Source organism: Watersipora subatra, chromosome 1 (genome assembly GCF_963576615.1).
Source record: "Watersipora subatra chromosome 1, tzWatSuba1.1, whole genome shotgun sequence".
NCBI classification, from domain to species: Eukaryota; Metazoa; Bryozoa; class Gymnolaemata; order Cheilostomatida; family Watersiporidae; genus Watersipora; species Watersipora subatra.
The window spans coordinates 9,845,830-9,873,829 of NC_088708.1; the positions used below are offsets into that span (position 1 = coordinate 9,845,830).

Here is a 28,000-nt window from a genome sequence, read left to right on the forward strand (position 1 = left end):
GCAGTTCTACTTCTATGGCATCGCAAACCGCTTTCTGACCAATGGGAGCAGCGTATAAAGTCAAAATGCTCGCGTTTGATATCCGGTATAAACAATAGCAAATTGCACATTATTTAAACTTGCCTGTACAGCGAAGCTTACCTCGAGGATTCAGATCTACATTGTTAACAGTGAACCGGCAGAGTTCATACACCAGTTTGTATTAGACAAATGCTCTGTTAAAATCGTAATTTTTTAGTTAGTTCATAAGTGTTGCATTAGTTAGATAAGTCAAAGATTATCTTTTCTTTGTTTTTTTTTATTTTGGCAAGACTGATTTTAATTGGTAGATCGTCTCATCGGAGCAGGCCTGCCAACCCAAGAGTGGGGCAATGCTTGAGATTTGATTTTGGGGCAATTGATGTATCAATGATAGTATATATAAAATTGTGCGAATTGGGGCAAAAATCTCATGCATTTACATTTTTTGGGGTGATTGCGTGAGTCTCACGCCCAATGCGTGATAGTTGGCAGGTATGCATCGGAGTTTTAAAAGCCATTTTCAAGTGCTTGAAATTTCAATAATTTTGTATCACGTCTTGCACCAACAGCAGTGTTTGGCTCATTCTTTGCATCAAGTTTTACCACTGTTATATTGCTCAGGGAGCAATTAATCACTCACCGTGAACTCAAGATTACAAGAGGCTTTCAGCTTCGTCTCCAGCCACTACATATCTAAGGGGGTCACATGTCTCCTAGTCGCCTAAGCCGTAGTCATTTAGCCTGTGGTTCTTTATTCAAAACGTGTTACATAATGAATATATAACATGCCCTTTTTTTCAAAACCACAACGCTTAATCCAATACAAATTCTAATTTCGATACTCTCAAGGTTCACCTGAGCGCAACCACTATTAGCAAAATAAGTAATCTCCTATCAAGCATGTGTTAAATCCAATCAAGCAGGGTTATCAAGCCAAGCTGGTTAGATAATCACAAGAGCCTTAAGTCATCTTCACAGTTACCAAGTCCAAGATCAGATGTGTGTATATAAATTTTTACTCACCCATTATTCTGTTTACTTACGCGTCTTCATTTAACCATTTAACAACTCATCTTCCTCCACACAACCACTCTCCCTGTACCAATCGGTCTTTCTAGGTTCCACATCCATTGCAACCGGGCTACCTGTAAATTTTGGCTCAGAACAGCAAGCTGATCGTCATTGCCACTGCTATCTCAATCCCTTCCTCTACACTCTCAATGGAGCTTTCAGGTTGGACCTCCTCTTTGGATTCCTCAACCTTACTCTCCTTTCTAGTATCTCTACTAGGAGTAGCAGTAACAAATTTATTTATAATACTCCATACCATATTTTAGAGGTGGCTTACTAACTCGACCTGAGCTAGTGACAACTGGTTCTCTACTAACAGGCACAAATTCACTTCTAGAATTTCTTCTAGGCAAATCATTACTATTTCCTGGCACATCTCTCTCATCAACAACAGGAGTTTCCCCCTCGTGTTTACCAACTCCAAGAGTTTCCTCCACATACTCAGCAACACCAGGTGTATCCTCTCCCTGTTCATGGATCTCTAAATCTGGAATCATGTCCTCCTGACCTTCAGATAAATCATTAGTACTTTCTACTATTTCAGAGTTGCACTCTTTTGACGATTAACTAGACAAGAGAAGACAATTATCATCAGAATTCTCAGATGATGTATATACGTCATCAGAATTCAACAAAAACAAGTGTTTCCTATTTCTACGTATTTCACTCATGCCTACATTAACCCAGTAACTTTCAGGGGATTTATCCTTTCTCAAAACTATACTTTTGGAACCTACATCAGTAGGAGCTTTTACATAAATCATTTGACCAGGTTTTAACTCGTCTAACTTTGAAACTCTATACTTCTTATCTCATTGTCTCTTAATTTTCTTTTTATGTCTAACTTCATTTTTTTCAAACAGTTCATAGTCTACATCACTTTCATATGGGAAACCCAAATTTGATCTAATAGCTCGGCCAAAAATCAAATCACTTGGTATATATCCCGAAGCCAAAGGTGTAGTCCTATACGCAGACAGAGCCACATCTTTATCTTGACATTTCTCCCATAATCCTTTAACAATTTTCACGGCACTTTCTGCTAAACCATTAGAACAAGGATATTGTGGGCTACTAGTAGTTAAAATGAATCCCCATTTTCTCTCCAGAGTTTTTAAATTCTTTACTAGCATAACAAGTTCCATTATCAGACCTGATAACGTTCGGTATACCAAATCGAGAAAACAGATACTTGAGTACTCGAATTATCTCTTTAGCAGTTTGAGATTCTATATGCAGACATTCTATCCACCTCGAATAATAGATAATAGATAAAATAGATAATAATATTAGATAATATTCGTTATCAAACACAAGTATATCCGAACCTATCACCTCCCATGATTTAGAAGGCATTTCTGCTTCATACATGGGCTGGTGTTTGACTTGACTTTGCATAATGCACACATTACATCTATTTATATAATCTGCAATCTCCTTACTATAACCAGGCCACCAAAAATGACGTTGAGCTCGTCTACGACATTTTGTTATGCCCTGATGACCTTCATGACAAATTTCCAAATACTGTGGTCTCAATGACTTAGGAATGTACAGCCTAGAGGCATATAACAATATATTATTATAAATACTTAATCTCTCTCTAGATCCATATAAACCTATCAGTTCTTTACTAAAACCATCCAATTCAGATGGCCAACCAGAATACAAATACTCTATACACTTGAGAGCGTCTGAATCTTTACTAACCTCTTCTCTAAGTTTCTCTTCTTTAACATCCCCATATGCAGAAAAGGAAACTATCGAGTTAACATAAGCTTCTACCTTATTACAAACAGCTTTACTTACCTCATCACAAACAGCACCACTGTTCAGACGGCTAAGCAAATCAGCAATAAACATATCTTTCCCAGGAGTATGGAAAATATCGTAGTCATATCTCATTAGTCTTAACTTAAAACGTTGTACCCTTACAGGTAGTTTAGACAAATCCTTTTCGCCCAAAATCGCAATTAAAAGCTTATGGTCAGTTTTTATTTCAAATTTTCTACCAACTAATTAGTAATCAAACTTCTCACATGCCCATGTCATAGCTAAAGCTTCCTTTTCGACCATGGTATATCTACCTTCAGTTTCAGTCATTTTCCTAGAAGCATATTCTACAGGTTGCCACGCACCTTCTTTGTTATACTGTAGCAGAACTGCACCTAGTGCATTTTTACTAGCATCAGCGGAAACTCTATGTTTAGCATTTATCTCGAAAGTACATAGTACTGGACTATTAGAAATTTCTTTCTTAACAGTTTCAAAAGCTTCTTGTTGGTCAGGACCCCAAAACCATTCCGATTTACTACCAGTTACTCCATAAAAAAGGGGTACATAAACCAGCTAACCTTTTATTAAACTTCATCATATAATTAACCATTCCCGTAAATCTCCTGGCCTCCTTTTTGCTCCTCGGAGGCTTCATCTCAACTATAGCTTTTATTTTACCTGGGTCTGGTTTAATACCAGAACTGCTAACCAAATGTCCTAAAAACTTCACCTCGGTACATCCAAATTCACATTTTTCTTTCCTCAAAGTTATTCCAGACTTCTCAATTCTTTTCAAAACTTTATGTAAACGTTGCCAATGTTCGGTTACAGTTTTCCCGTAAACTAAAATGTTGTCCATCAGACATACAATTCCGTCTAAACCTTTCAATATCTTTTCCATTTCCCTCTGAAAAAATGCAGGGGCTGAAGGTATCCCAAAAGGCATTCTCTTAAAGCAAAATCTACCCCGTGGGGTTACAAAAGTGGTTAATTCCTTGCATTTCTTATCAAGTCTAACTTGCCAAAATCTAGAGTTAGCATCAAGTTTCGAAAACATAACTCCTTTTGACAATTTACTCAACATGTCTGATATCCTAGGTAAGGGATATACTTCCCTTCTAACACATTTATTCAAATTGGTCAAATCTACACACATTCTAATCTTACCACCTTGTTTTGGAGCAATAGTAAGACCAGAACACCAACCAGTTTCCTTTTCTATAGGTTCTATGACCTTAGTTTCCAACATTTTATCAATTTCTCTTTTAGCTTTTTTACACAAACCTGCTGCAATAGGCCTAGGTGCGTACAATCTAACAGGTTCAGCATTCCTATTTAAGTCAATACTGAAAATACCAGGCATTGTTCCTAGTCCCTCGAAAGTCTTAGGAAATTCCTTCAAGGGGTCAAATTCGGTTGCACACAAAGCATTAATAACTGCCAACAAATTCAACTTCTTAATCTCGGGCATACCTAAAAGATTTCTTCTAGTACCTTCAAGTATGTAAACGGAAGTATCAATAGCTCTGTCAGCACTTTTAATAGCTACATCAGCTACTCCTAAAACATTCAGTCTATTTCCATCAGCTCTATTCAAAATTTGCTCGGGTTCTTTTAACTTCAAACCAATAAAACCTTTTTACTAGCTTTTTCAGTCAGAGTGGACACATCGGCTCCTGTGTCAAAAGTAAATTCCATATCTTTACCATTTACATATAAATTTCTGACAAATTTCTCGTCTAGTCAGCTGCTATTACTAGACTCAGAAAACCTTACTCTGGGAGTAGGACTTCTTCTACCTTCACTACTTCCACTACTTTCGTACCTATCTCTCCTTTGACTCTTATGTAACTTGCAGTCCTTAATTGTGTGCCCTTTGGAAGCACAAAAAAACATCTTACCTCTGGACAAAATCTGATTTCATGTTCTCTCATCCACAACCATAGCATTTATCTGCCCCTGGAGATGGATACCGTCTAGAGTTTTTGCTAGATCTATCATCATATCACCTCAAGGAATACCTATCTCTACTTCTCCTATGCCATTCAAGTGGTCTTTCTCTAACAGAATCCCTAGATGAACTACTATAGTCCCTAGAGCTTCTTCTATCTTTACTATAATCTTTATCGTATTTACTTGACTTCATATCCTTACCATACCCTCTAGATTTATATTTATCTCTAGAAGATACTCTATTCATTTCTTTCTCATTCTCCGAATCAGAGTCAAATTTAAATTGATTATTCTTACCCTCTGATTTGTTTTCTACTGCATCTACTTCCAATTTCACATTAAAATTGCCTGCCTTAACAGTTTCCATAGCTCTTTCTGAATCTCTAGCTATTTTTTTAGCTCTCAAGATACCTGAAAACGTAGTCCAATTCAAGTCATTTTGTTGCATCAACTGGTATCGAAGAGAAGATTCTCTCAACCCATTTACTGCAATAGCTAAAGCAAATTTTTGTCTCAAAGCATCATGTTCAGTTCCAAAAGTCATTTTTCTACTTAAATCTTCAATTTGTAATAAATAATTATTTTCTCCTATAGCCTGACTAGCTGTTACAAGTTTCATTGTTTTAACATAAACAGTTCCTTCAGATTCATAAACAGTTTTCAAAAGTTCCATGGCTCCCTCGTATGTAGAAGTTGCACTTTTCTGATCAAAACCTAAAGATGTCAAAGCTGCTCTACCTGCCTTACCCACGGCATTCAACAAAGATACTAATTTCATTCTACCTCTAAATACATCAACAGTTTCTTCAATGCCATCTACTGTAACTTTTTCTTCACCTAATCTCAGTGTGATCATTTCAACACTTAAATCAAACTCAGCTAACCAATTTTTTCATGAACCACCAACATCGTCGCTACTAATTACTAGTTTCAGAAAATCATTAAAATTCAAGTTTTTAGCCATATTAAAAATAGCTTACACTTACCTCCGAACACTCTTTGGAACCTCTATAACACTGTAATCACCACTCACCTTGCATAGTATCACCCACTTATCACAGAAAACACACCACGGAAAATCACTAACCACTGTATCACCACTATCGATCGCCGATATCACTAGTTATATATCACAATATAATAAATTATCACCGATCACAAATCTCCCCGAACAAGACTGTCTACGACGCCATGTTATATTGCTCAGGGAGCAATTAATCACTCACCGTGAACTCAAGATTACAAGAGGCTTTCAGCTTCGTCTCCAGCCACTATATATCCAAGGGGGTCACGTGTCTCCTAGTCGCCTAAGCCGTAGTCATTTAACCTGTGGTTCTTTATCCCAAACGTGTTACATAATGAATATATAACAACCACGAAACCCAGCTTTGTGGAACTCTACATGACATATGATATTCAGCTGAGGCATCAAACAACATTTATGCGGTTGTACTTGATTTCACAAAAGCATTTGACAAGGTACCTAATGAGCTTCTAATGCAAAAACTCTCTACTATACAAGATATTGACAGTTATCTGTTAACATTGATACATGACTTCTTGTCTGAGCGAAATCAATGTGTGATGCTCAATGAAGTTAAATCTACTGTTCTGTCTGTGAATTCAGGAGTACCACAAGGATCTGTATTAGGGCCTCCTCTCTTCTTAGTGTACATCGATGACCTCCCAGATTGCATAGACTGCTCAGTAAGTCTGTTTGCAGATGACACTCGATTTACCAAGTGGTCAACAACACAACTAAGGAAAATCGTTTAAAAAAAAACAATTTATTCACTGCAACAATGGGCAAATAAATGGAAGATGAACTTCAATGCAACTAAGTGTCACGTTATCGGCTTTAATAACAGTAGAGTAATAGCCTGCCACAATACGCTCTTGGTGATCAAGTTCTAGACCATGTAGAAAATACACGTTATCTTGGTGTCCAGTTACAATCTAACCTAAGATTTGATGAGCATATTTCTGAACAAACAGTAGGCGCAAAGCGAAAGTTTTTGGAAAATGATGTTCTATATTTGTCTTTTCTTTTAGATTAAATGATATATCTAGTACTGGCTACATTTTGAATTCATTATTTTTAAATTTCTAGCTACTGTTACGTAATAGCAGATGTGTGTTTTTATCGATTGTAATGTTAGTAATGTATGCCATACTGTAAAACCTCTATTGGACTGCTACCTCTATTTGGCTGCCACCTCTATTTAGCTGTCACTATAGGAAAAGGTTTGAACAATAGAGTGCCACCCTTTAATCCAACGACACCTCTATTTGACCACTGCTTTGACATTCTTGGATCCTTACAAACCCATAATAGCGAGTGATCAATGGAAACGTATCCACAAAATGGTGCTAATAATAACTCGGTTACATCATTAACGATTAATTCTTTTATGGTTGCTGTTCGTATCGAAGTCCGTTTTCTAACTCCAAAGCTTACGGTTTTTCTTAAAAACTTTAAAAGCACTGCCATAGAAATAACTAATAACTGTATCAGACTAATCGTAGTTCCTTGTTAAACGCCATATTGATACTTTGACGTACAGTAGATGCTCGTATAACATACTTCTTATAATGTAAGTTCCAGATAACGTAAAAAATTTATGCGAAGTTTTTGTTTCGTACTACGTAAAAAATTCCGTATAATGTAAAGTTTCGAGTAGAGACAACTTCTCAAATTTGATTTGAATGGTAACATATCTTGCGGCACTTGTGAGAAAAACTACGTATGTATAGTGTTATCTATATATCTTATAGTGTTATCTATTATATACAGTTTCCATGACATTTTAGTTTGTCGCATGTGTCGACAAAACAGAGATTAGGTAGCTGCACAACAGTTAATAAATACTTAAAGGCGATCAATTGGTGTGGGCGTTACAACGTCGGTCCACCAATCTGAATGTCACGAGTTGAAAGTATGGCCGAAAGTTATCTTTTATCCTAACCTTAACCCCTGAGTACAAAAGACAGCGAACAGGTAGACACCACACTTTTTTAGTAAAATACATGTTTGTTTTGCTTCATTGTAATGTATAAAATATTCGTTATTAATTTTACTTTCCAGAATATATCACTGTCTAGAAAAAATGAACAAATCGCTGTAAATCGATGTAGAATATGTGTGTTCCCCATCAACTTATTGTAAAATTACAGCAATCATAGTCAATAAAACTAGTGAAATTAATCAGGAAAAGAAAACAAGGTGTCAATGCAAACTAATAATATTGCAGTTACGATACAGCCAACAAATTAAAAAGTCGAGTCTAGTTTTTTATTTTTGTATGGCCAAAGGGGTGAGTTTGAAAAGATCTTCGAATGGATTAGGCAATTTACTTGTATTTTACTGTTCGTATAACGTAAAATCCCTATAATGTAAATGTTCCTGGAATGGATTATTTACGTTGTAGGAGCATCTACTGTATAAGAAAAACGGTTTACAATTTTGATGGAATCTGTACAGTGGACCCTCCACCATACAACATTATAGAGAGCATGTAGGTGTCGTATAGAAACCCATAGTAATTATCTAATGCAAACACCCCTGGAAAAACATCAAAATTTTATATACGTTCTGTACATATTAAAAATTATTAACAAAATAGTATATTAACCTTAGTAATTATAATTACTTACAGTAACTATAGTGTATTCAGTGATCATAATCAGCTTATGACTATGGTTATGATTCTTCTTCCTTTAATGTCATTATCAATCTTATGACCCATGGCTAACGAATTAAAGTTATATATGTAGTTATATATGCATAATTAATTAAGGTTTATAGTAAATATTATATCAAACACTGAAACGCACAATAATTGTTCACTTTTGCTTCCTTTTCACCAACTTTCTTTTCACTCACACATTATCAGGCATTTACGAGGCACGAAGAATGCTGAACATAGAGAGAGAGGGATGAAGGGAGAGAGAATCGTATTTTTTTTAGGCGTTATGGTTGGGATTTCATCGAATAGCTTATCGGCATCTTCATTATTCCGACATATTCAGCACACTGACCACCCAATTTGAATTTCGAGAAACATTTTTATTGGTGTCTCTCTCTTATTGGCAAAAAAGTCATAGGGAGGGAACATAAAAACATCGTAAGGCGAAAAAACCATTAAACAGGGACGTCGTAAATCGGGTGTTCACTTTACTACTATTTTCAGGCTACACAACTTGTGTTTAGAGCTCATGCGACTATAAAGTTTATCATTATTTTATCAAACTTTTCCAAATAGCAACGCGTAAAAGTTTTGCTCTACTAAAAAATAGTTTGGATGCTAATATCAACTAGTTCAGCAGTGCAGAAGAAGATTTGAGGTCAGCAGACACTGTGGAAGGTATTGAAAAGCTGGAAAAAGGTAGAGAATGGATTCAAATAAAGCTGTAATCAGAACAAAACTAGCCGAGCAAATATTTTGTTTCAAAAATGTTAATTTTTGTTTCTGCATGCATCATAAATATGGTTTGTTTATGTCACTTGTTCTTGAATATATATTTGTAGCATTTGATAAATTATTATTATTTAACTTATAAATTTGCAGATTTACGGCATGTTATTTGATAGCATCATTGCGATTATGTAAACTCAGCTTACAATGGATCGATGCTAATGACCCTTTTTCTACTGCATATGACAAGCCAGTTTTGGCTACATACTCTAGCAAATACATTGTGTGCAATGAGCTTTTATGCAACATTGTTAAATGTAGTTATAAAATAAAAATAAGCCTTCAAATTGCAATGCAAGCTATAAGATTATCGTATGTTAATTGCAAGCAATAGATATCAGCTGGTGAAGATATTTCTCAGGTTTATCATGCATATTTATTTAGATATCTACGATAAGTTGGAGGTAAGTTATAGCAGATTTATTGCATTGTGAAGGTTTAATGTCGCTCCGCTCGAAAGAGAGTGCAAAATATAGATGACATTAGCTTGGCCTGTAAAAGGGTTAAATATAGCTCCTCAAGTTCTGGCGAGCCATTCAAAAAATGCAATGCTTCCCTCTATGTGAACGACGTCTCTAATAAAACACCACTATAGGGGAAGGGTTGAAAAAGAGAAAGTTTACGGTAGGTTGTAGTTAATGACTAGAGAGAGAGAGAGCTAGGTGAGTTGAGTCGAACTAGTACAGTGTTGGATGAGTAGGTATTCGAATCGGTAGGTAGCAAATCAGTTGAGTAAAAATACATATGAGAAAGATCTGGTTAAGTAAGAATTCCGATGAGTAAGCAATCGCATAAGTAAAAAGCTGGACTGATTGAGGGTTGGAAAAGTAGGGAGTTATATGAGTAAGGAATTAAATAAGTGGCTAATCGGAAGGTTAGGTAATAGTCGGACAAGTCAGCTAAGTCGACAGTTGGACAAGTTGGTAGCCGAATGCATCGGTAGTCAGACGAGTTGATATTTAAACGTAAGTCTCGACATTCCTGTTTGCGTCTTTTGTAGTTCTGCACTAGTCTAGCTACCCTACAAGAAAATGTCTAGTGTAGGGGAGATGACAGCAGACAGTGACAGTCCTGTGAGTTGTTCCCAACTGAGCTCTTCTGATGATGAGGTTTGTTTAAATATATTTCTAGGGAATACCATATATTGTTTTGTACATATATTGATGACTTTCAACAAATATCGTGTAGGTTTTGTGCTCAAATCTGATAGGTAGATTTGATGAAATTTGATAGGTGACTGTCTGACTGTAGGTAGAGCATCTAAGATGGTAAAATACCATATTTTCATACAGATATTTCAAATGTTACTGCAGTTGTGATCTGGGGGTCATTTGTAATTTTCTTTATGTACTAATATATGCAAAGAAGATGGTTTAAGTATTAAATTATCAGAGAATCGCAAAAATCGTTACTTGGTTGTAATACAAAAATAATGACAATATCACTATTTACATTGGTTTCAGGTCTTGCACCAAGGTCTTGCAGGGAGACGGAAGACAGCGTTCTACAAAGCTAACTTGAATGACACATTTGACAGACACATAGAGCTAAAAAGTCTACAGGCTCAACTAGGGCAGCATCAGGCTGAATTGGCTGCTGAGAGGGGTAAGTACTTTTTACTATAATTTTGTTATAGGGACCATAGGAACTGGCCGTAAATGACCAAGCCTTTTTGGTCTAATGTAGCTTTCATATTCGAGGACCTGTCACTTATGGGAATTTCATCATAAAGTTTCTCTATTTCATTTAGCTCCTTAGGGTTGTGCATACTTCACAAATGGGAGTTATGGTTTCATCCATCAAAGTCTGAAAATATAGTGATTTAAGCTTGGGATATACTTAAATTCAAGATGCCTGGCAAACTACGAATGTGTTTACCACTTGAACATGAAGCTTTTATATGATTTCTGACAGCTGCATGAGGTGAAACAGCGTCATACATAATAGAATGAAAGAAAAGACAACATTGAAAAAAGGTCTAATCGATGGTTTAACAAATACAAAAAAGTCAAAAAGACGTGATGATGAGACAACTTCAAAGGCGATAGCTTAGGTAGAAAGACTTGTTTGTAGCTAGAGCATTTAAGAGTATGAGCTTATCACATGGAACTGCACACAATTATATTATTCTTGAAAAATAGGCAACGAAGGTAGCACATGTTGGGTGTTAGTCAGCCCATGTGTTATGACTGCCAGCGAGTATGTAAAAAGATTGTGAGAGGGGCTTTCATGGCAAAATGGCCGCAAGATATGAAACTCAGGAGTTTCGTTGTGAGCATAAGTCAAATCACTATCACTGGAATGGTAGGTTGTGGTTTTTCCAGTTACACAACTAAAGTCTCAGAGATCGAAGTCATCAAACTGATATGTTTGCTGTATTCTTGGCCGGAGAGGTGACACTGTGAACTCTCCAAACTACTCTAGGCTTCTAGGTGTGATAAAGAAAACATGTGAAAGACGAGGCATCCAGATCAAAAATGTTCTGTTTTATTAAGACCATGCACATGCTCATTTTGCTGACCATGCAAATGCAAAAGTTTAAAATTTCTACTGACAGTTATGAGTACATCTCTCATTCAGTTTAGCTATTTTTGTACCAATGGAAATCTGAGGGAGAGGTTTTAACACTTCAAGACTTCAACAGCAAGAATTGAAGCTGCGGGTGGCTGGTATGCTAAGCTAGAAAAAATGTGAATCTTGTAATGTATCGAAAAGAGTGAATACAGTACTAAGATGCTATCATATCTTGTTGCAATAAAATAGTAGTGAAATAATATGACTAAGTTCTATCCACATATTGACTGAATCCCTCCAAATACGCCGAGCTCAAGTTACAGTGTTTTTGTAAACATCTCAATTGCTCACTTGAAGATGTTTCACTGTTAATGTTTTCTTTTAGAGGCGTCGCTAAGTTTTAGAAAAAAGCTTACCATGTCAAACAAGGAGAAGTTTGAGCAAGCCGCTAAGTTTAATGAAGAGGTAGGTAGAACAGTACAGTATACAATGATAACTGAGCAAGCCTTGCCCAACTACTAGTATCACATTCAGTTTAGGATTGTAGATACGCGTAGTTAGTAAGTCATAGTACTTTGATCTTGGTTGAACATAGTCCTTGTTGAGGACTGAAAGATTAGTTTCAGCTGTTGTTTGACACCATTTGTTCATAGCAAATTTGCTGTGAACTATATACAGAGGCTGGTCAATTCTTGCGGGTAAATTTGATCATTTTTCACTTTATGGCTGTCAGTGCCTTGTCTTAATGTAGTACTAAACAGTCCCAACTGTAAGCAAGAGGCTGAAAAGCTGTAATTTTTGCAGACATGCAGGCTTATAACTGAAAATGCGGCGCTGCAGGCGAGGCTTGAAAGACAAGGTGAGCTCACAGAACAACTCGAATTTGAGCTCGACCGGGCAAGGAAGCAGATGCAGAATGAACAAAAATCATCAACCAGCAAGTCACAGGAGAATGCTGAGACTGTTGAGCAGCTGGAAGGTATTGAGTTGTTTTTGTCGTCGGTTTCCATTACATTCTGTCACGATCCTTAGAACCCTGTAGTAAACTGTTTTATAGGGTGTCGCCAACACTGTCTTCTCACTCCACAAGATGCCGTTATCAATACTTTATAATGTGTCACTCACTGGGACCCTATTAGAGTTATGCTTTTATAGACCTGTTTTTGGAAGAAGAACAATTTCTAGTGGAAGCAGGCATTGTTAAAACTATTCTTCTTAAACTACTAGCTGTAAGAGTACTCAGATATCTAGCCAATTGTGGATACTGTTAGTTTCTCATTTGATAAGCCATCAAACAGCAAATGACGACTTGCTGGTTTTTATTAGTTATATAGAAGTTTCCATATATACATTTGAATAAAATAGTGAACCGTTAATTTGAGATTGAATGTTGTTTCCGGTTAAAAAAAATTATTGAATACAAATATGTAAAATTTATACATAATATTTGAAAGTCACAAAAAGATGGTTTTCAGTTATGTTACTATTTCATGTATGCAAGGTGAATGTACAAACAGTACTGAGTCAACTTCTATAAATTCAACATAGATCCATCCTTTACACTTGTAGTAAAAGTGGCTTTACAAAGAATGAATCTATATCTTAGTACAGTATCGCATGAATCTTGTTTTGCATGTTTGTACAATTACATAATAAATTTCAAAACTTGTTTTTACACCGCTTTTAGTTTAGTTTTTTACACCCGTTTTTAATGCTTGATAATATGAAATGATAAAGAAAACTCTGTCACAGGAAATGTGAACATAAGGACTCTGACTAACTAGCGATAGAACAGTGTAACTAGACGTGTGACATTCAGGAATGCTTAAACTTTATTTGAAAAAATTGAGTTGTAAGTTGATAACTTTTGTGGATATTTTTATTCATAGATTCATTTTCTCTATCTTAATACCTTTGATGAGGATGACTCCTTTGAAGTGGCGCTTAAAAGAAAAACTTTTTTATTTTCTCCAGTTGACACCTTTTTTGATGACCCAATTCCTGATAACTTACTGTAGAGATGCTGTGTGAGGCGAAAACTCGGATTCAGACACTGGAAGTAGAGAGAGACAGTATTGAGAGGGGGAGACAGGCTGAGATGACACGACTCCAAGAAACAGTTGCTGACCGTGATAGAATCTTGAGAGAGACGGTGCAAGAGCAGGAGAGTGTACTATCTGAACGCAACTCTCTAAGTGAGGTTGTCCGGCAGCAACAAGAGTGAGCTCTCTACCTGGTTATTTGGCCCATTAATACTTACTATGGCATGGCCTGAAGTTCCTCTGTGGCTCAATATGGCTCGGTGTGAAGGTCTGAATGCGTGTTTGTATGCCATGATTGGGCTCTCTGTCTTGCGACTATGTTTGTAAGGCTTTTTGGCCAAAGGTAACTAACGTGAACTACATTAATGGTTATTATCTTTTGGCAGAACCATACAACAACACAGGTCTGAGTTCAGTGACTTAAAGGTTGAGTTTGAGAAGATGAGAAAGCACCTATCAGATACCAATCACGAGTTAAAATCCTTGTCAGCAACGGAGCGAGAGCACAGAATTGAGATAGAGGTTTGTTCAACTCTCCTAATTGTAGTGGGCTTATAGAACTAGTTGAATTACTCGCTGGTCATGCAGTCAGCAAAGTAAAGTTCTGATGTTGCTAGGCATCGTTTTGGAGCTAACACAGGAATGGTGTTGACATTGAATATCATTTGTTTTGCTCAATGCACGACTTGCCCTCGAGTTTTCCTTGTTAGTTTATTTTTAGTCAATGCAGTTTTTACTTTATTTCTACACTATTGTGTTATTGACATTGTTTATTTGCTAAACATTAATTTGTGCAACTATATGCCAGAAAAGAGAATAACATTAGCTTCATGAGGCTGCAATGCTTTTTCAGTTTTGGTTTGCATGACGGATCATTGCCAATTATCTGGATTCATATATATCCGCTATCTAAAATTTCATTTTGAACAATCCTAGAGTCAGTATGGTATGACGAAGGATTATGTGACAATTTAGTTTTTCATGTGTGAGCCTACGAGAAAATCCATATGTTAGCTTTACCTCATGGCTCTAGTCTGTTTCCAGCCTCCAACCTCATAGGTCAACAGTTTAACTCCTTTATCCGTTCAACTCACCTTTGGCCCTCTGTCATGGCTTGCTGGCTTTTAATCAATGAGTTGTGAATGAATTCTGCATTTGCTTGTTTTACAGACACTACAGCAGATGAACAGAGAGCTCTCTGAGTCCATTGAAGCAGAGAAAACAAGTCATCTCGAATCCAAATTCAATGGGGAATTAGTGCAGGTAGCTGTGCTTAATTTCTATCTATAGCCATGCTCTTAAGGGAATTGTAGAGGACATTTTCGGAAATATATTGTTGTTCTGATGTTTGCAGCTGAAGATCAATGATGTTCACAACTCTCTCGAGCACCAAAAGTGTGTAAACGAAGGGCTCCAGGAAAATGTGGATACACTGACAGGACAGCTACGGGATCTTGAACAGGCGTATAATGAAGAGATAGTTCAGCACCGAGAGAGCAAGGCAAAACTGGACAAGTAATATGTCTTAGGCATCTTTTTTTGTTAGATAATACTAAAATACAACAATTTTGCATAGTTACTAGCATTAACATCTGCTCAGACAAAATTTTTTATAATCGGCATGTATTTTATTTTTTCTTTGCTCGCTTCAGTCATACGATTTGTGAATTATTAATGTGAACACTTTTCTTATGGGTTCCAAAGTAACTGCGGAGTCAAAATTATCTAAGTTTTAAAGTATTTTCTCATGTATGTTGTCTCTGTCTGTGGGGCAGGTGTGAGAAAGAGTACGTGCTGAGTCAGCGACAGCTGCAGTCAGAGCTGACGGATAAGAGAACTCTCGTCACCAACCTCAAACAGCAGTTGGATGTGCATCAGAGCAATGTTGATGACTTAAAGTCAGAACTGGGCAGGGCGCGTCGGCGTCAGGTCAGTTTGCACTGTACTTGGAGATGGTGCGTGCAGAGCTTCATTCGTCAGTTATGAGCACAACTCATTTAACCATGTATTCATAGCGTTTTATGACTGTGTTTAAAGTTCTTGCACAACCGTGTATTTGTGACACCGAGTGTTTCTTATTCTTTTAGCAATATTTTGAGGAAACTTATGGTGGTAGTATGAGGGAGTTGGAGTTGCTAGTAGCTAACTTCGACTTGATGCCTACTTCTGCTGGCTCTTTGCCACGGGAGGTATCGAGCGATGAGTCTAAGCCGATGTCACCAAGTGCAATACTGGATACCATAAAGCATACGCTACGAATTTACAAACAAAACTTAGAGCAAACGACTTCTGAGGTTTGTTCCATTCTTTAAATACTATTGATAAACAGCAATCTCCTACTGCAGTGTGAGTTGTATTCTCCTACTGCAATGTGAGTTGTATTCTCCTACTGCAATGTGTGTGGTGAGTAATCTGGTACTAAGAAATTCGCAAGAGATGGCTGATGGTGTGCAGATAAAAACTGACAACATGTTTTTCAGTTGAGAAAAGTGTCAGCGCTGTATGAAGAAGTTTCGAAAGAGAAGAGCAACAACACGGATCGACTGTGGGCCAAGGAAAGAGCACTGGAGGTGAGCTTTGTTTCTATCAAGGATATCACCATCATCTAGCATTGTGCGCAGCGCATTGCAAGACACATATTTTTAAAGAACTGTAGCATTGTGAAGTGATGCTATGAAGATGCTTTCTTGATTGTGGAACAATATGGCCGGCCAATCACTGCTATCACATAACTGTTGTTGAATTACCTTCAGGATGCCCAAAGAAGCTTATCGCAGGCTACAAAAGAACTTGAAGTTCTGCGAAGGTCTTCCGAAGAGCAGGATCAGAGGCGATGTAGTCTAAAAGATGATCTACAGTCGGTTAAAAAGGAGTACGACTCTCTTCAGGCTAAATACGCAGGTCTGAGTGATGAGGTAAACCCTTTTAGTTAGTATTCTTGGGGAATATGCACTCGCCTTATCCTTCTCTTACAATTCCGAATGAAGTAGTCAAGTTTAATAGCGACAAACAGACTAGCATGTGCCGAGGATTGCTGGGCAGACAGAGTAAAGGAGTACTCAACAGATAGCTACAGCAATCGTAGACGTGTAGCTGTAGGGGTATCGAGAAAAAGTTGTAAAGTTTGTAACAGGATTTCTTCGATTTCCTAACTCGTTGTACTTGTAGAGCAAAGGCAATAAGATTGTTAGAATTCTCTAGCTTTTCAACTGTATAGCCTTGGAAACTTTTGAAATTTTTACAACTATCTGTGAACCAGGTTCAACTGCAAAGCCTCTGTGGCCTATACACATGATGGATGCGTCAGATCTGATACTGATATCAAATAGTGGTTGCCGTTCTTGATTTAATAGCAGCTTCCTTTACAGTTTGTAGTTGTGGTCTCCTCAAACTTTCTGTTTGTCTTGTGGTCCAGTTCTATCTTCTGATGGACGGCACTAGGCTGCCATTGGTAGATTTTTTGAGTTGCTTCAACTCGCTATATCTGCAGTTGACCAACACTAAGATGACACACATGGAAAAGGATGAACAGAAGATGAGATTCATACATGGCCTCTACCAAAGACTCGTGGTACCGCTGTCTGCCAGCCACATGTCTAGCAAGTCAGGCAAGGTTCAGTCATTTGAAAAGTTCAAGTGGGATGACTTGAGTGAGATGGTGTTGGAGCAGACGGTAACATTGCTGGCTCAGGTGCACCAGCTGAGGGAGGCAGTGAGTGTCTTTTATAAAACTGTTTCTTGCAGCTAAATCCTTGATATTTGTGTTTGTTCTGACCAAAATAGTTTAAATTGGTTCTACATATCCAGCTGTTCAGTGATGAGCCTGTTGTAGCTTGCTCAGCTCGACAAGGAAGTGCAGTGTAAGGACAGCCAGCTAGAAGGGGTACGTGGAGAAAAAGAGGCAGAGGTATCTCGCCTCACATCCACCATAGAGAAGAATAAAGAGCTCTGGGAGAATGAAAGAGAGGCCTTGAAACAGACAGAGCTTACGGCTCGGGCAGATCACGAACGGCAGCAGTTGGTGAGAATTTTAGCTTAACATTTTTCCTGTCGATGCCAGCTGCGGTGCTGCAATGCAGCTGTCATAACTTTTCTTTTCAACATCCTGGTTGTACATGCAATGCATTGTGGGGCTGCTATTCAAAGCTCTATTCAGTTATCTTCTCTCGCAAGGATCACTTTTCTGAAAAAACTATCTGCTATTTCTAGCCTCTGGAATACCTCATTCTGTGTTTTATCACTTTATTCAGCACTCACTCTCTTGTCACAAAAAGGGTAACTGAAGCAATTTAACAGCGAACTTTGTAACTTAATAAAAATGAGTCACTCATTAGTTAAGTCATTTTTATAAAGTTTAGTAGTTAACTAGCAATGGTCTCATGATTGGTCCTGTAGAGCTCACAAAAGGCATATGATGAAGTCTGGGAGCAGATGCGTCAAACGTCCGAATCAGTTGAGCGATTTGAGAGAGAATCTATTAATCTGAAAACAAGGATTTGTTTGCTGCAAAAACATAACAGCTCCCTATTGTGTGCGCTTGCCCTTATGTCTGGGGCCTACTATCCTCTGCTCGGCAGAAACAAACAACTATCACAACAGAGGAACATTCTAGAAGACCAACTTCATAGGTAGGTATTTAGTTTGTTGATGATGATAAACCATGGGTAGGCTTTCAGGCTTTCACATATGTTATATCATGATGATTTCAAGTGTTGGTTATATGAGGTTAATATGTTTATTTTCTTATCCTCTATTGTCATTTATTGTATCACAATATCGTAGTCGGTAAATTACAGTGATACTATTAACCAGCACAACTAAAAAAGATCCTTGCTGACAGCTAAACTGGTCAGTGACACTTGTAGCCGAGAAAATTGTGTATGATGCCTGCAGACAGCTCATTTTGACCTTTGTGTAACACCCCTTGTTTGCTATTAAAAGGTCAAATTGTTTAGATAGACAGGCAGTCACCAAAAGCGACTAGATGATCTGATAAACAGGAAGAGAAGAGTTCTGCAACATTTTCCATGAAAGGAGTGCTCCCTCATTTTAAAGTCTCAGAGCCTTTTCAATAAATGGACCGCTTTTGGGCACCTTACGTTATAATGTGTGCTTGCTGATTTCACGTGATTTATTTATGCTATGAATGTAATAGCTATGAGTGTAATTATTCTTGGCTTTCAGGTATGCTGACTTTAAGAAACAGGTGTGCACCCTTCTGCTGACGCTTAACTCTGAGAGCCTCGGAGGAAATGCACGTGTTGCGCTTCAATCTTCCAGAAGGTCAGCGCTCAAGTTCAGGCAGGCGGCGTTGGCGATCATTGCAGTTAGGAGGCTTCGCTTGCTTCAGCAAACCGCTAAGAGAGTGTTCACTTTTACTGACTCAGGCAGCAGTCAGGCTGTTGTTTGGCTCGGCTCTCTCAAGTCAGCCAATAAGAAGAGTAAGTTGAGCTAGAGGGTTAGTAAGCTAGAGAGCTTGTAATGTTGCTAGAGGCCATGAAATTCTTTCCAATTTGGATTTTTTATAGCTTATACACAAAGCCAAGCATATAATAGAGAAAAAAATCCTTCAATAATATAATCTGAAAATCTGACTCATAGGATTCAGGAAAGCATTGAAAAGGATCCGAAATTAATCCATCCTTTTAATCACCATGATCATTTGACCTCTGACCATATGATCTGTGACCATTTGAGCAGATTGATCAATAAAACGTAGCCCGTTTCCGTTTTCTTATGTTATAGTTTATTATGATGGATTCACTTTCGTAGAAATCTTTCTAGATTAATTTTCAAAAACACTTAAGGTAAGGCCACATGAGACAAAATTCTCACGAAATCGGCGAAATTTGGACGAAACGATTCGTACGAATTGACATTTGGACGAATTCGTCCATCGTTGGTTGCGCACGATGAACGAATCCTGAATTGGACGAAACGTCAGAAATTCCTACGAATCGTTGTTTGATTGGTCGGTTGAAAAGGTTAGTTGAATGTTGAAGTTCGTTTTCTTTGGCGCATATCCAGAAAGATTAAAACGGAATCGGCTTCAATTTATCACCGCGTTCTGATTGGCTAGTTGAAAGTTAGTTTCGTACGAATCCGTGGTGGGGAAACTTCGTGTGGCAGGTCAGAAATTTCGTACGATTGGAATTTCCCAGATTAGTTGAAATTACACGATACGTGTGGCCCTACCTTTAAGGCTATTCTGCCGTTGCCAGAATACGCAATATTGGTTGTACTTTCAGGGAGCCCTTTCCTTTGAAATTTGTTTATCACGATGATTTAGTTTCTAGTGTGAAAATGACCTCATGCATTTTTGTAATTGTACAAGCAGTGAGCGTATTATCTTCTGTGCGGCCTGTTTGCATAAAGTGTGAGCATGTTGGCTCCTGTGTATATTAATCATGTAGAATGTGAGCATACTGTGTCCTTTGCGCATGTCCCATAAAATTGCTTCATACACTTGCAGGTGGATACACTAGCGACAGCTCCGCTGAGCATTCCGATGAGTTGCTATCAGAAGGTGACATAATTGACTGGCTGTCCAATAAGGAGGTGATATCTACAGTGATGTCATGCACTGAAGAAGTCATGGATGCACTGAAAAGATACTCTGATAAAGGTATCACTTGGTTCCTTTGTGTTTACAATTCTATGTAGATTCTACCCAACTCACTGACAGGCTTCCATGTGTAAACAGGCTATGGTGTTTATTGTGTGTTTTAGACGTACAACAATGTCTGCATAGTCAGAACAATGCTGACCCTTTGTGGATATATAACAAAATTATGTTAATTAGTTTATTGATACTTTTTTAGAGAAAGTTTGTCGGTCTGGACTCTTGATATCAGCATCTCGGACCTCATTCAAAAAACTTGTTGAGCGCTTTGGATCTATTTACATACCATCAGCCAGCATGTCTGCTGCCAGTCCTCACAAGGAAAGACTAACTCTTGCAAAACGCCTCTCCAAAGGCTTGCAAGAAGTTATGGTCTCTTGCGAGTTTCAGCACAAGTCTCAGCTTCTGCCTTCTCAGGTGAGGTCATTGGTTTGCTGGATATCAATGGTACTAAGAAACTTATTGCTTGAGCAGAGCCGTTTTCTTATACAAGCATTTAGATTCATCACTTTCTGTCACATGATTCTTGACCATCAATTTCTGGTATTTAACAGCAAGTTCTGACGAATCTGCAAGAGAGAGTTCTTGGATTTATCAAGCTCTTACACGACAGCGAACTCGAAAGAAAACGACTGAGAAGCAAAGTGAAGTCACTGGTGAGCTCTGAACAACAGTTACATCGAGTTGAACAAACAGCTGAGAATATGGAGTTGGAGTTGGCTGTACTTCGTAACCAGGTCAGTTTTGCCTGTAGACTTTTTTCAGCCTTTACTATTTGATCGTTTTTTAGTGTATAAAATAATCATTAAAAGCCTGCGAATCCATTTTAGAGTTCAAGTAGTTGAAACACTCCCAAGTGATCATTGTTTAAACGAGCTAAAACAAAAACATGCACCAAACTGGTATAGAATTAAGATTGAGCAGTGTTCATTGTGCGCTTCTCTTTATTCTTACCGACTATTATTGTTCATCTTATTCTCTTGTGTTCGCAATAACAAATTTGTTGTATCATATGACTGCTAAGCTCATCACACCACGAGTTTGCTGATGACTTATCAAGGTAATTATTTGTTTATACCTAATGCAAGGATGTCTAGGTTTATAATGAATATCACTAAATCTTTCTTCCATGGCTTTTATGTTTCATCTAATTAACTTCTTAGTTATAACATTAAACATTGCTCAGACAGTTAGCCTTATCTAGCCTCTACTACTCTCGTTGTTTTTTTGGTTTATTTTGGTTTTTTTCTCATAAAATGCAGAAAAATGTTTTTGCACTCATAAATGTGTACATAAATAAAGTTGCTGACTCAAATACCGACTCACTTTGAATGTACACCACTTACCAACACTCCTGCATCTTTTCTCTTGACCTTGGAGTCTTTGAGTCTGTCTTGCGAGTGACCTTGAACTTTCAATTAACATTTTTTTAGGCTGAGAGGATGGTAAATGCAGAACAGTTTGATGGAGTTGTTGAAGAGTTGAATCAGACACTAGCTCGAGAAAAGCGAGCTCAGCAATTACTTGATGAACAGAATGCTAAGTTGAAGGACGTGAGCCGAAAACTAGAGGAAGAGGAAGTTCAGCGTGTAGAACATGAGGCTCATATAAAGGGGCTCATCAAGGTGCTTGTCTAGTTTGTTTCAAGGACTCATACTTAATGTTAGTGAATAGCTGGCTTCTCAGTCACTACGTTTCCATCGTTTGGTTGATCTGGATTTGGAAATTTGTGCGCGTTGAGTTATCATGTGATAAGTGGATCGATGAGCATTCACATGTTGCGAATTTATTGAGAAAAATAAAAAATTTTTACTCCAGTGGTCATACTAGCACACTCCTGTCGCGTCAAATCCAAGTAAGAATGACTGATGTGTGAAAAATGTTTAAAATGGAATAGCTTGAGCAGCTTTTTGCGCATCATTCGCAAGAGCCGTTTCTGTCTTTCGCAAGAATGAAACACTTGGTAAAATTTGTGAGGAACAAAACTCGACTTGCAGATTTTTGTTGTGTCCGTTTTGCGGATGAAACGAACATACGGATTAACCGAGGATTAGTGGATTAACCGAGTCGTGGAAACTTGATTGATGCTGACATCTGATGTAATCCCTATTGTTGTGCGATTGCTGTGATGTTTTGCTTTAAATGGCTAATAGTCTGTGGAGGAGAGGAAGGATGATGTTGCGATGAGGACAGAAGCACTGCAGCAGCTGAAAGCGCGTATATCACACCTAGAGCTGGAGAAGACAAAACTGCAAGACAATTTGTATGACGCCGAGCACTCCATCAGATGTGTAGCCAAGGAGCGTGAATACCTGAGTATTTATTTTAAGGCTATTTCTTCAGCCTTTGACAAGGTCAGTGAGCATGCATCACTTTCCATCCTTTGAATATAACTCAATGAGCACTCTATAGGAAGTTATCATTGCTCATTGCCTTGTACAAGCTTAAATATAGTACTTATCTGGCTGCCTGCTTCTGCGTGTTGATTTGTGTGCAAATGAAATTTATCATGGTCAATTTATTTGTTTGGGTGCGTGATTTTTTTGTCTAGTGCCGACCAGATATAATACACAAGGATGTCTCCAAGATCCTGAGTTCTAAGAGTCTCTTGCCTGATTGTAAACCCTCTGTGGAGATGCTCGCTGTTCAGTCACTGATAGTGAGCTTTGCTGACTCAATGCGGGCTCTTCACAACCACATTACGGGAATAAATGATGAGATAGTTTCACATAAGGAGCATATTGCTCGACTGAAGGAGGAGTTGTCTGCCGCTTGCAAGCGTCAGCTCAGTGTGCCAGCAATAGAGGTGTGAGCTATATTCACCGCATTAGCTGAATGATCGGGCAGCTGGTATTTATAATAAGCCCATGGATATGGCAGCTAGTATCTTTATCCTATCTATGCAGTTCATTGTTATTCTATCAAATAGCCAAAGTTACAGTATGGGTAGAAGGTTGCTGTGTTAAGAGTTAATAAGCTGTAAGATACTTAAGCTCAGCTGTGAGCTCTCCACCCATTCATACAGCATAATGAAAATAAGGATGAAATAGATCTCTCTAAGTATTTTCCTTAGGATTTATTTTCACTTTTAATATTCCCATCAATTGTTGATCGTAATACAGACAGAGTTCAACCCCCATGGGCTGCTGGGAGAGGATAACTACGGTCGCATGCAAAGTACGAGACTTGGACACTACCAGGATAAAGACATCACTCCTCGATTTGATAAATCTTTAGATCTTGAAAGGTTAGCGCTTTCTTTATAAGAACAAATGAACGAATTTCCTCTCTACAGCTGCACAAATTTCAACACAGTTGTGCGTATTTTCACGAAACCTAATTTCCACCATTTTCCACGTTGAATTGGGGTAAGTAGGTATAATAGCATGCTTATACTTTTTGCAGTGTTGAATTTGTATCAGTGCGTAATGAGCCAGAGCATTCAAATGGTGAAGTAAGCTCTGTTAAAAACATGAAAAGGTCATCAGCTACTGCTAACAAAACCTCTTCGAAACCAAGCAGGTAAGTGAGACAACTTGTCCTTACAGAGGTGTATATGTAGCGATATTTGGGCTGCTTTCAACCATGTACTTTTTAGCTGTCTCACCAAGTGACATTTTGGTTGTTTCAACTAGCAAGCTGAATGATTTAAAGCCTTCAGAAACTTACATAAGTTATTATTTATATAAGTCTATCTGTTATTGCAGCAGCTCATATAGACATCACTCAAGTGCTCCTTCGCGAAGGAAACACGACTTGCGATAGTTGGACAACAATCACAGTGATAATTACCAATTTTTGGGTGCTTAGATGTTTGATTTTAACTTTGTGCTGAACTTTAACGTTTAGGTTTGCTACTAGCATGTGCAATGTTTGTGTGGTTACAAATTTGACTGTATATACTCCAGTTTTATTTATATGTTGAATCTTGCCGAAAGTGCTATTCCGTCCTTTTATAGCATTTAGATAGACTTAGACACACAGATAGCGAGGGCTTCCTTTCCGCCTAGTCATCCAGAGCTGTTTTTTTGACTGTTTGTACAGTATTAGTCAGCAATGATGTATGTTTGTTATAGTTATTTATTGATTAATAAATAAAACATTAAATTATTGATATAATATTCTAATATATTAATGTAAGCACGCAAACCGTCTTAGGAATACAAAAGCACACAGCTAGCTGCAGCAAAAAGGAGAATTTGAACCTCATGGAGCTTTCATACTATCACCTAGCCATGTTGTGGATGTCATCCAGTTTTTCAAGGAACAGATCGGTGACCTTTGTCACAAAATTCTACAAAAGCAACAAGGATTACCTAAAAGAACACAAACTAAACACAAGACATACATAGGGTTTTAAGAATTACTAAGGAATGTAAAATTTAGTATCATGTGATGAGTGAGCGATATAGAGTTTTCGTGCGATTAAAAGGTTTTCAACAAGAATTCAATATTATTATAGTATTGATATTTTAATCAGAGCTTCCCTTCGTTTTTTGGGTGAGTTATTATTCAAAGCGGGTCCAGTAATGGACATATGATCAACCAAATCAAACACGTGAAATGGCAGTACAAAAAAAGTCTGTTGGAGCCTTTCTTGTCAGTCATGTTGAACACTGAAGTCAGCAGCAGCGGTTATTCATTTTACTTGATGCTGTAGAGAATTGTGACCAGCATCACAAAATCATTATTCAAAACTAGACCATCATATGTAAGTGTGTCTCATAGCTCTAAATTAGTTGTTGGTGAACCTAAATCAGCAGAATACTTAAAAACAAACCATTTTTACATGGAATTCAACGAGAAAGAACCCAATCCTACAAAAACCAACTTGAATAGGTTTTTAAATTGAACGCACCTAAATAATAAGAGATGATTCCTAAATCCTACTAGGACAGAAAAAGCCATGCTCACATTTGTGAATTGCAATGGCGCAAGGGGCTGTGCTGTATAGATAGTTCACTACTTCCCTCACTATATCGGCTGATATAGTGTAAGCTCCGCATTGCTTTATGTAAAACACCTTTGTGTTGGTGACAGTATGAAGCATGTCGCATTTACAAACACCTAGCATGGCTGAACAAGTGCATGATGCGTTATGGTAGAAAGTGGTTTAAGCTCAGTCATATCGTAAAATTCAATGGTTTAGCGTCATGTCACAAATCAATTAAAGCCAGGCATACAAAGGGCATAGAGAAGATTAGTGTTTAATATTGAGTATGTGACTTTCATACCTGGCTAGATAGCGCTTTCTCCCATTTTTTCACCCATCTGCTGTTCTCCCTTTTCCAATAGCTGGAGTAAGACTGAAACAATGGTCAAAGAATATTCGACCAAGGCCAGACGTTTTTGTACAAAAAAACTTAATACCAGGGAAAATGTTTCAGGAGCAAAAAACGATACAGACCTCCTCACTGTCACTGTCAGTATCTGAGTTGAGGAGGTCATCGATGTCAGCTGATGAGAGATCAAGTATCTCTTGAGCCCGTTTCTTAGCACTATTCAAAGCATCGCTATGGACTTTCCGACTGCATTCCCTCTTAGCCCTTAATTTCTCCTCTCTAACTTGCTTTTGTCGCTCCACCCTGCACATCTCTTCTTTAGCAATTAGTGCATCAGATAAGTTCTATAAAATCAAGTTTCCAAATTGAATTGTAACTTGCTCACCGATTGTGCCCCAGTCACTTGCTCACCGATTGTGCCCCAGTCACTTGCTCACCGATTGTGCCCCAGTCACTTGCTCACCGATTGTGCCCCAGTCACTTGCTCACCGATTGTGCCCCAGTCACTTGCTCACCGATTGTGCCCCAGTCACTTGCTCACCGATTGTGCCCCAGTCACTTGCTCACCGATTGTGCCCCAGTCACTTGCTCACCGATTGTGCCCCAGTCACTTGCTCACCGATTGTGCCCCAGTCACTTGCTCACCGATTGTGCCCCAGTCATCAGACAAAACATGCTTAATGATGAGCACTGTCATAAGTAAATCTTAGAGCGTCTTGAAATAATTGCTAAAAGAAGATGAGAAAAGAGCTTAAATATTGTAAGAAGAGAATACTACAATTTTCAAACATCTTCAAAATTGACCTGAAATCGAATCTTATCTTGCTTTCTTCAGCTCACATTCGCTCAATAGTTCATTCAAGAACCACTGACTATGCAATGTTACATCAGCGTATGCAAGGGTTTATATAAGCCTAAATCAAAGAATTAATTGTATCTGTAGGTCAGCTAAAAATACAAGATTACACATTATTATTTTCACAATGCTCTTTTGGTTAAAAATGATTAACAATGGAGCATTGATTGCGAAATTGCCAACTATCTGCAAAACAAAATAAGAGGTTTGACTGCATGGATTGCAACATTTACAAATCAAAGAGTTTATCAATATGACAGAGTTTTCAGAGCAGTGCCTTTAAATAAAAAAATTGTGGGTGCAAAACTACACCTTCAAGCTTCTATCGAAACTTTTTCAACAAATTTGTAGCCCTCATTTGTTGGACATATTATAATCAGAAACTAAATTAAAGGTGTCTATGTAGGAATGTCAATGTATCTAGCATATAGAAATACCATAAGCACTCTAACCTGTTTCATCAAAAAATTTCTTAAACAAGATGGAGAAACTCCAGAAAAATATTTGAAATGAAAGAGACGTACATCCATTCATATACAGTAGGCAGAATTAAAACGAGATTGTCTGCCCGCATGCCCTGGACATCTTGGTAATCATGACCATTTACCTTCAATCCGCAATTTCAACAGCTCAAATAGGTGGCTTCAAAATTGTACACTCTTCTACACTTGAACCACCATTGATACATTTCAAGTGAGCACGATTACTGGAGCCCTGACACAGAACTGACTGACTAACACACCTTCACAAACAACTGAAACTGCTCAATGAGCTGGTGGGCTTTGACAAGCTGTGCTTGAGCTACGCCGACAGCATTCTCTCCTTGCGCTGCGAGGGTGACAAGTTGCTCCCTTGCTGTCTCTTGCAGGCTATCCATTTCCTGCTGCAGCGACTGCACGTGAGCTGTAGAGAGAAATGCAGCTAGTCAAATCTCTCCAATAGCTATATGAATCATACAGATGAGCCTCAACTTGCTTGATGAAAACAGAATGCTGATTGGTGCCATAAACTCACACTTTTTCTGCAACCATATCGAGGTAGATAATACCTGTGTCAAAAAGACAATAAAAAAACGGACTACCTCCACATAATAATAATATGGAGATAATCCTTTTGTTTGGGACAAATCAAATGCAGCTTCTAAAGTTTCAAATACTTAGAATCTTCACTTTGTGCAAAGTACAATGTGTTTCTTGTTAGCTACATCTTTACATAGATCTATGATAACATGAAATCAATTTGAAATTCCAGTGATACTAAAGACAAAACGCAGCAAATACTGTGTTTCAAGTGATACCGTAGATACACAACAGATTTTCATGTATTTATGTAATGAAACAGCACCTTAGATACATACAGCTACAGATGTGATTCAAACCATAGATATA

General features: G+C 37.9%; 2 protein-coding genes across 4 annotated transcripts in view; one reads left to right on the forward strand and one right to left on the reverse strand.

Annotated features, from left to right (window-relative positions):
• Nucleotides 1-71: 71 nt before the first annotated feature.
• Nucleotides 72-24,318, forward strand: LOC137385861 (coiled-coil domain-containing protein 171-like). Of its 2 annotated transcripts, XM_068072481.1 has the most exons (26): nucleotides 72-195; nucleotides 10,297-10,405; nucleotides 10,760-10,901; nucleotides 12,196-12,275; nucleotides 12,615-12,789; nucleotides 13,829-14,030; nucleotides 14,239-14,374; nucleotides 15,023-15,115; nucleotides 15,207-15,367; nucleotides 15,628-15,781; nucleotides 15,940-16,146; nucleotides 16,333-16,422; nucleotides 16,606-16,767; nucleotides 17,343-17,564; nucleotides 17,685-17,873; nucleotides 18,248-18,480; nucleotides 19,037-19,293; nucleotides 20,325-20,477; nucleotides 20,674-20,891; nucleotides 21,029-21,211; nucleotides 21,908-22,099; nucleotides 22,628-22,828; nucleotides 23,026-23,280; nucleotides 23,597-23,721; nucleotides 23,880-23,996; nucleotides 24,182-24,318. In XM_068072481.1, the coding sequence occupies exons 2-26, from the start codon at nucleotides 10,328-10,330 to the stop codon at nucleotides 24,237-24,239; spliced, it is 4,083 nt and encodes a 1,360-aa protein (XP_067928582.1). In that variant the 5' UTR covers nucleotides 72-195; nucleotides 10,297-10,327; the 3' UTR covers nucleotides 24,240-24,318. The 2 variants fall into 2 exon arrangements, with proteins under 2 accessions (XP_067928582.1, XP_067928660.1); XM_068072559.1 differs by lacking the exon at nucleotides 22,628-22,828.
• Nucleotides 24,319-24,628: 310 nt separating this feature from the next.
• The window catches only part of LOC137385995 (centlein-like), a 31,624-nt gene continuing 28,252 nt past the window's right edge, over nucleotides 24,629-28,000 (reverse strand). The window contains exons 24-28 of one of the 2 annotated variants that reach the window (XM_068072675.1): nucleotides 27,355-27,515; nucleotides 25,882-26,100; nucleotides 25,709-25,780; nucleotides 25,333-25,482; nucleotides 24,683-24,768 (exon numbers count right to left, since the gene is read on the reverse strand). In XM_068072675.1, the coding sequence (XP_067928776.1) occupies nucleotides 25,354-25,482; nucleotides 25,709-25,780; nucleotides 25,882-26,100; nucleotides 27,355-27,515 (581 nt within the window). In that variant the 3' untranslated portion in view covers nucleotides 24,683-24,768; nucleotides 25,333-25,353. Of the gene's footprint in view, nucleotides 24,769-25,332; nucleotides 25,483-25,708; nucleotides 25,781-25,881; nucleotides 26,101-27,354; nucleotides 27,516-28,000 lie in introns of both variants that reach the window. The other variant, XM_068072753.1, reaches the window with a different exon arrangement.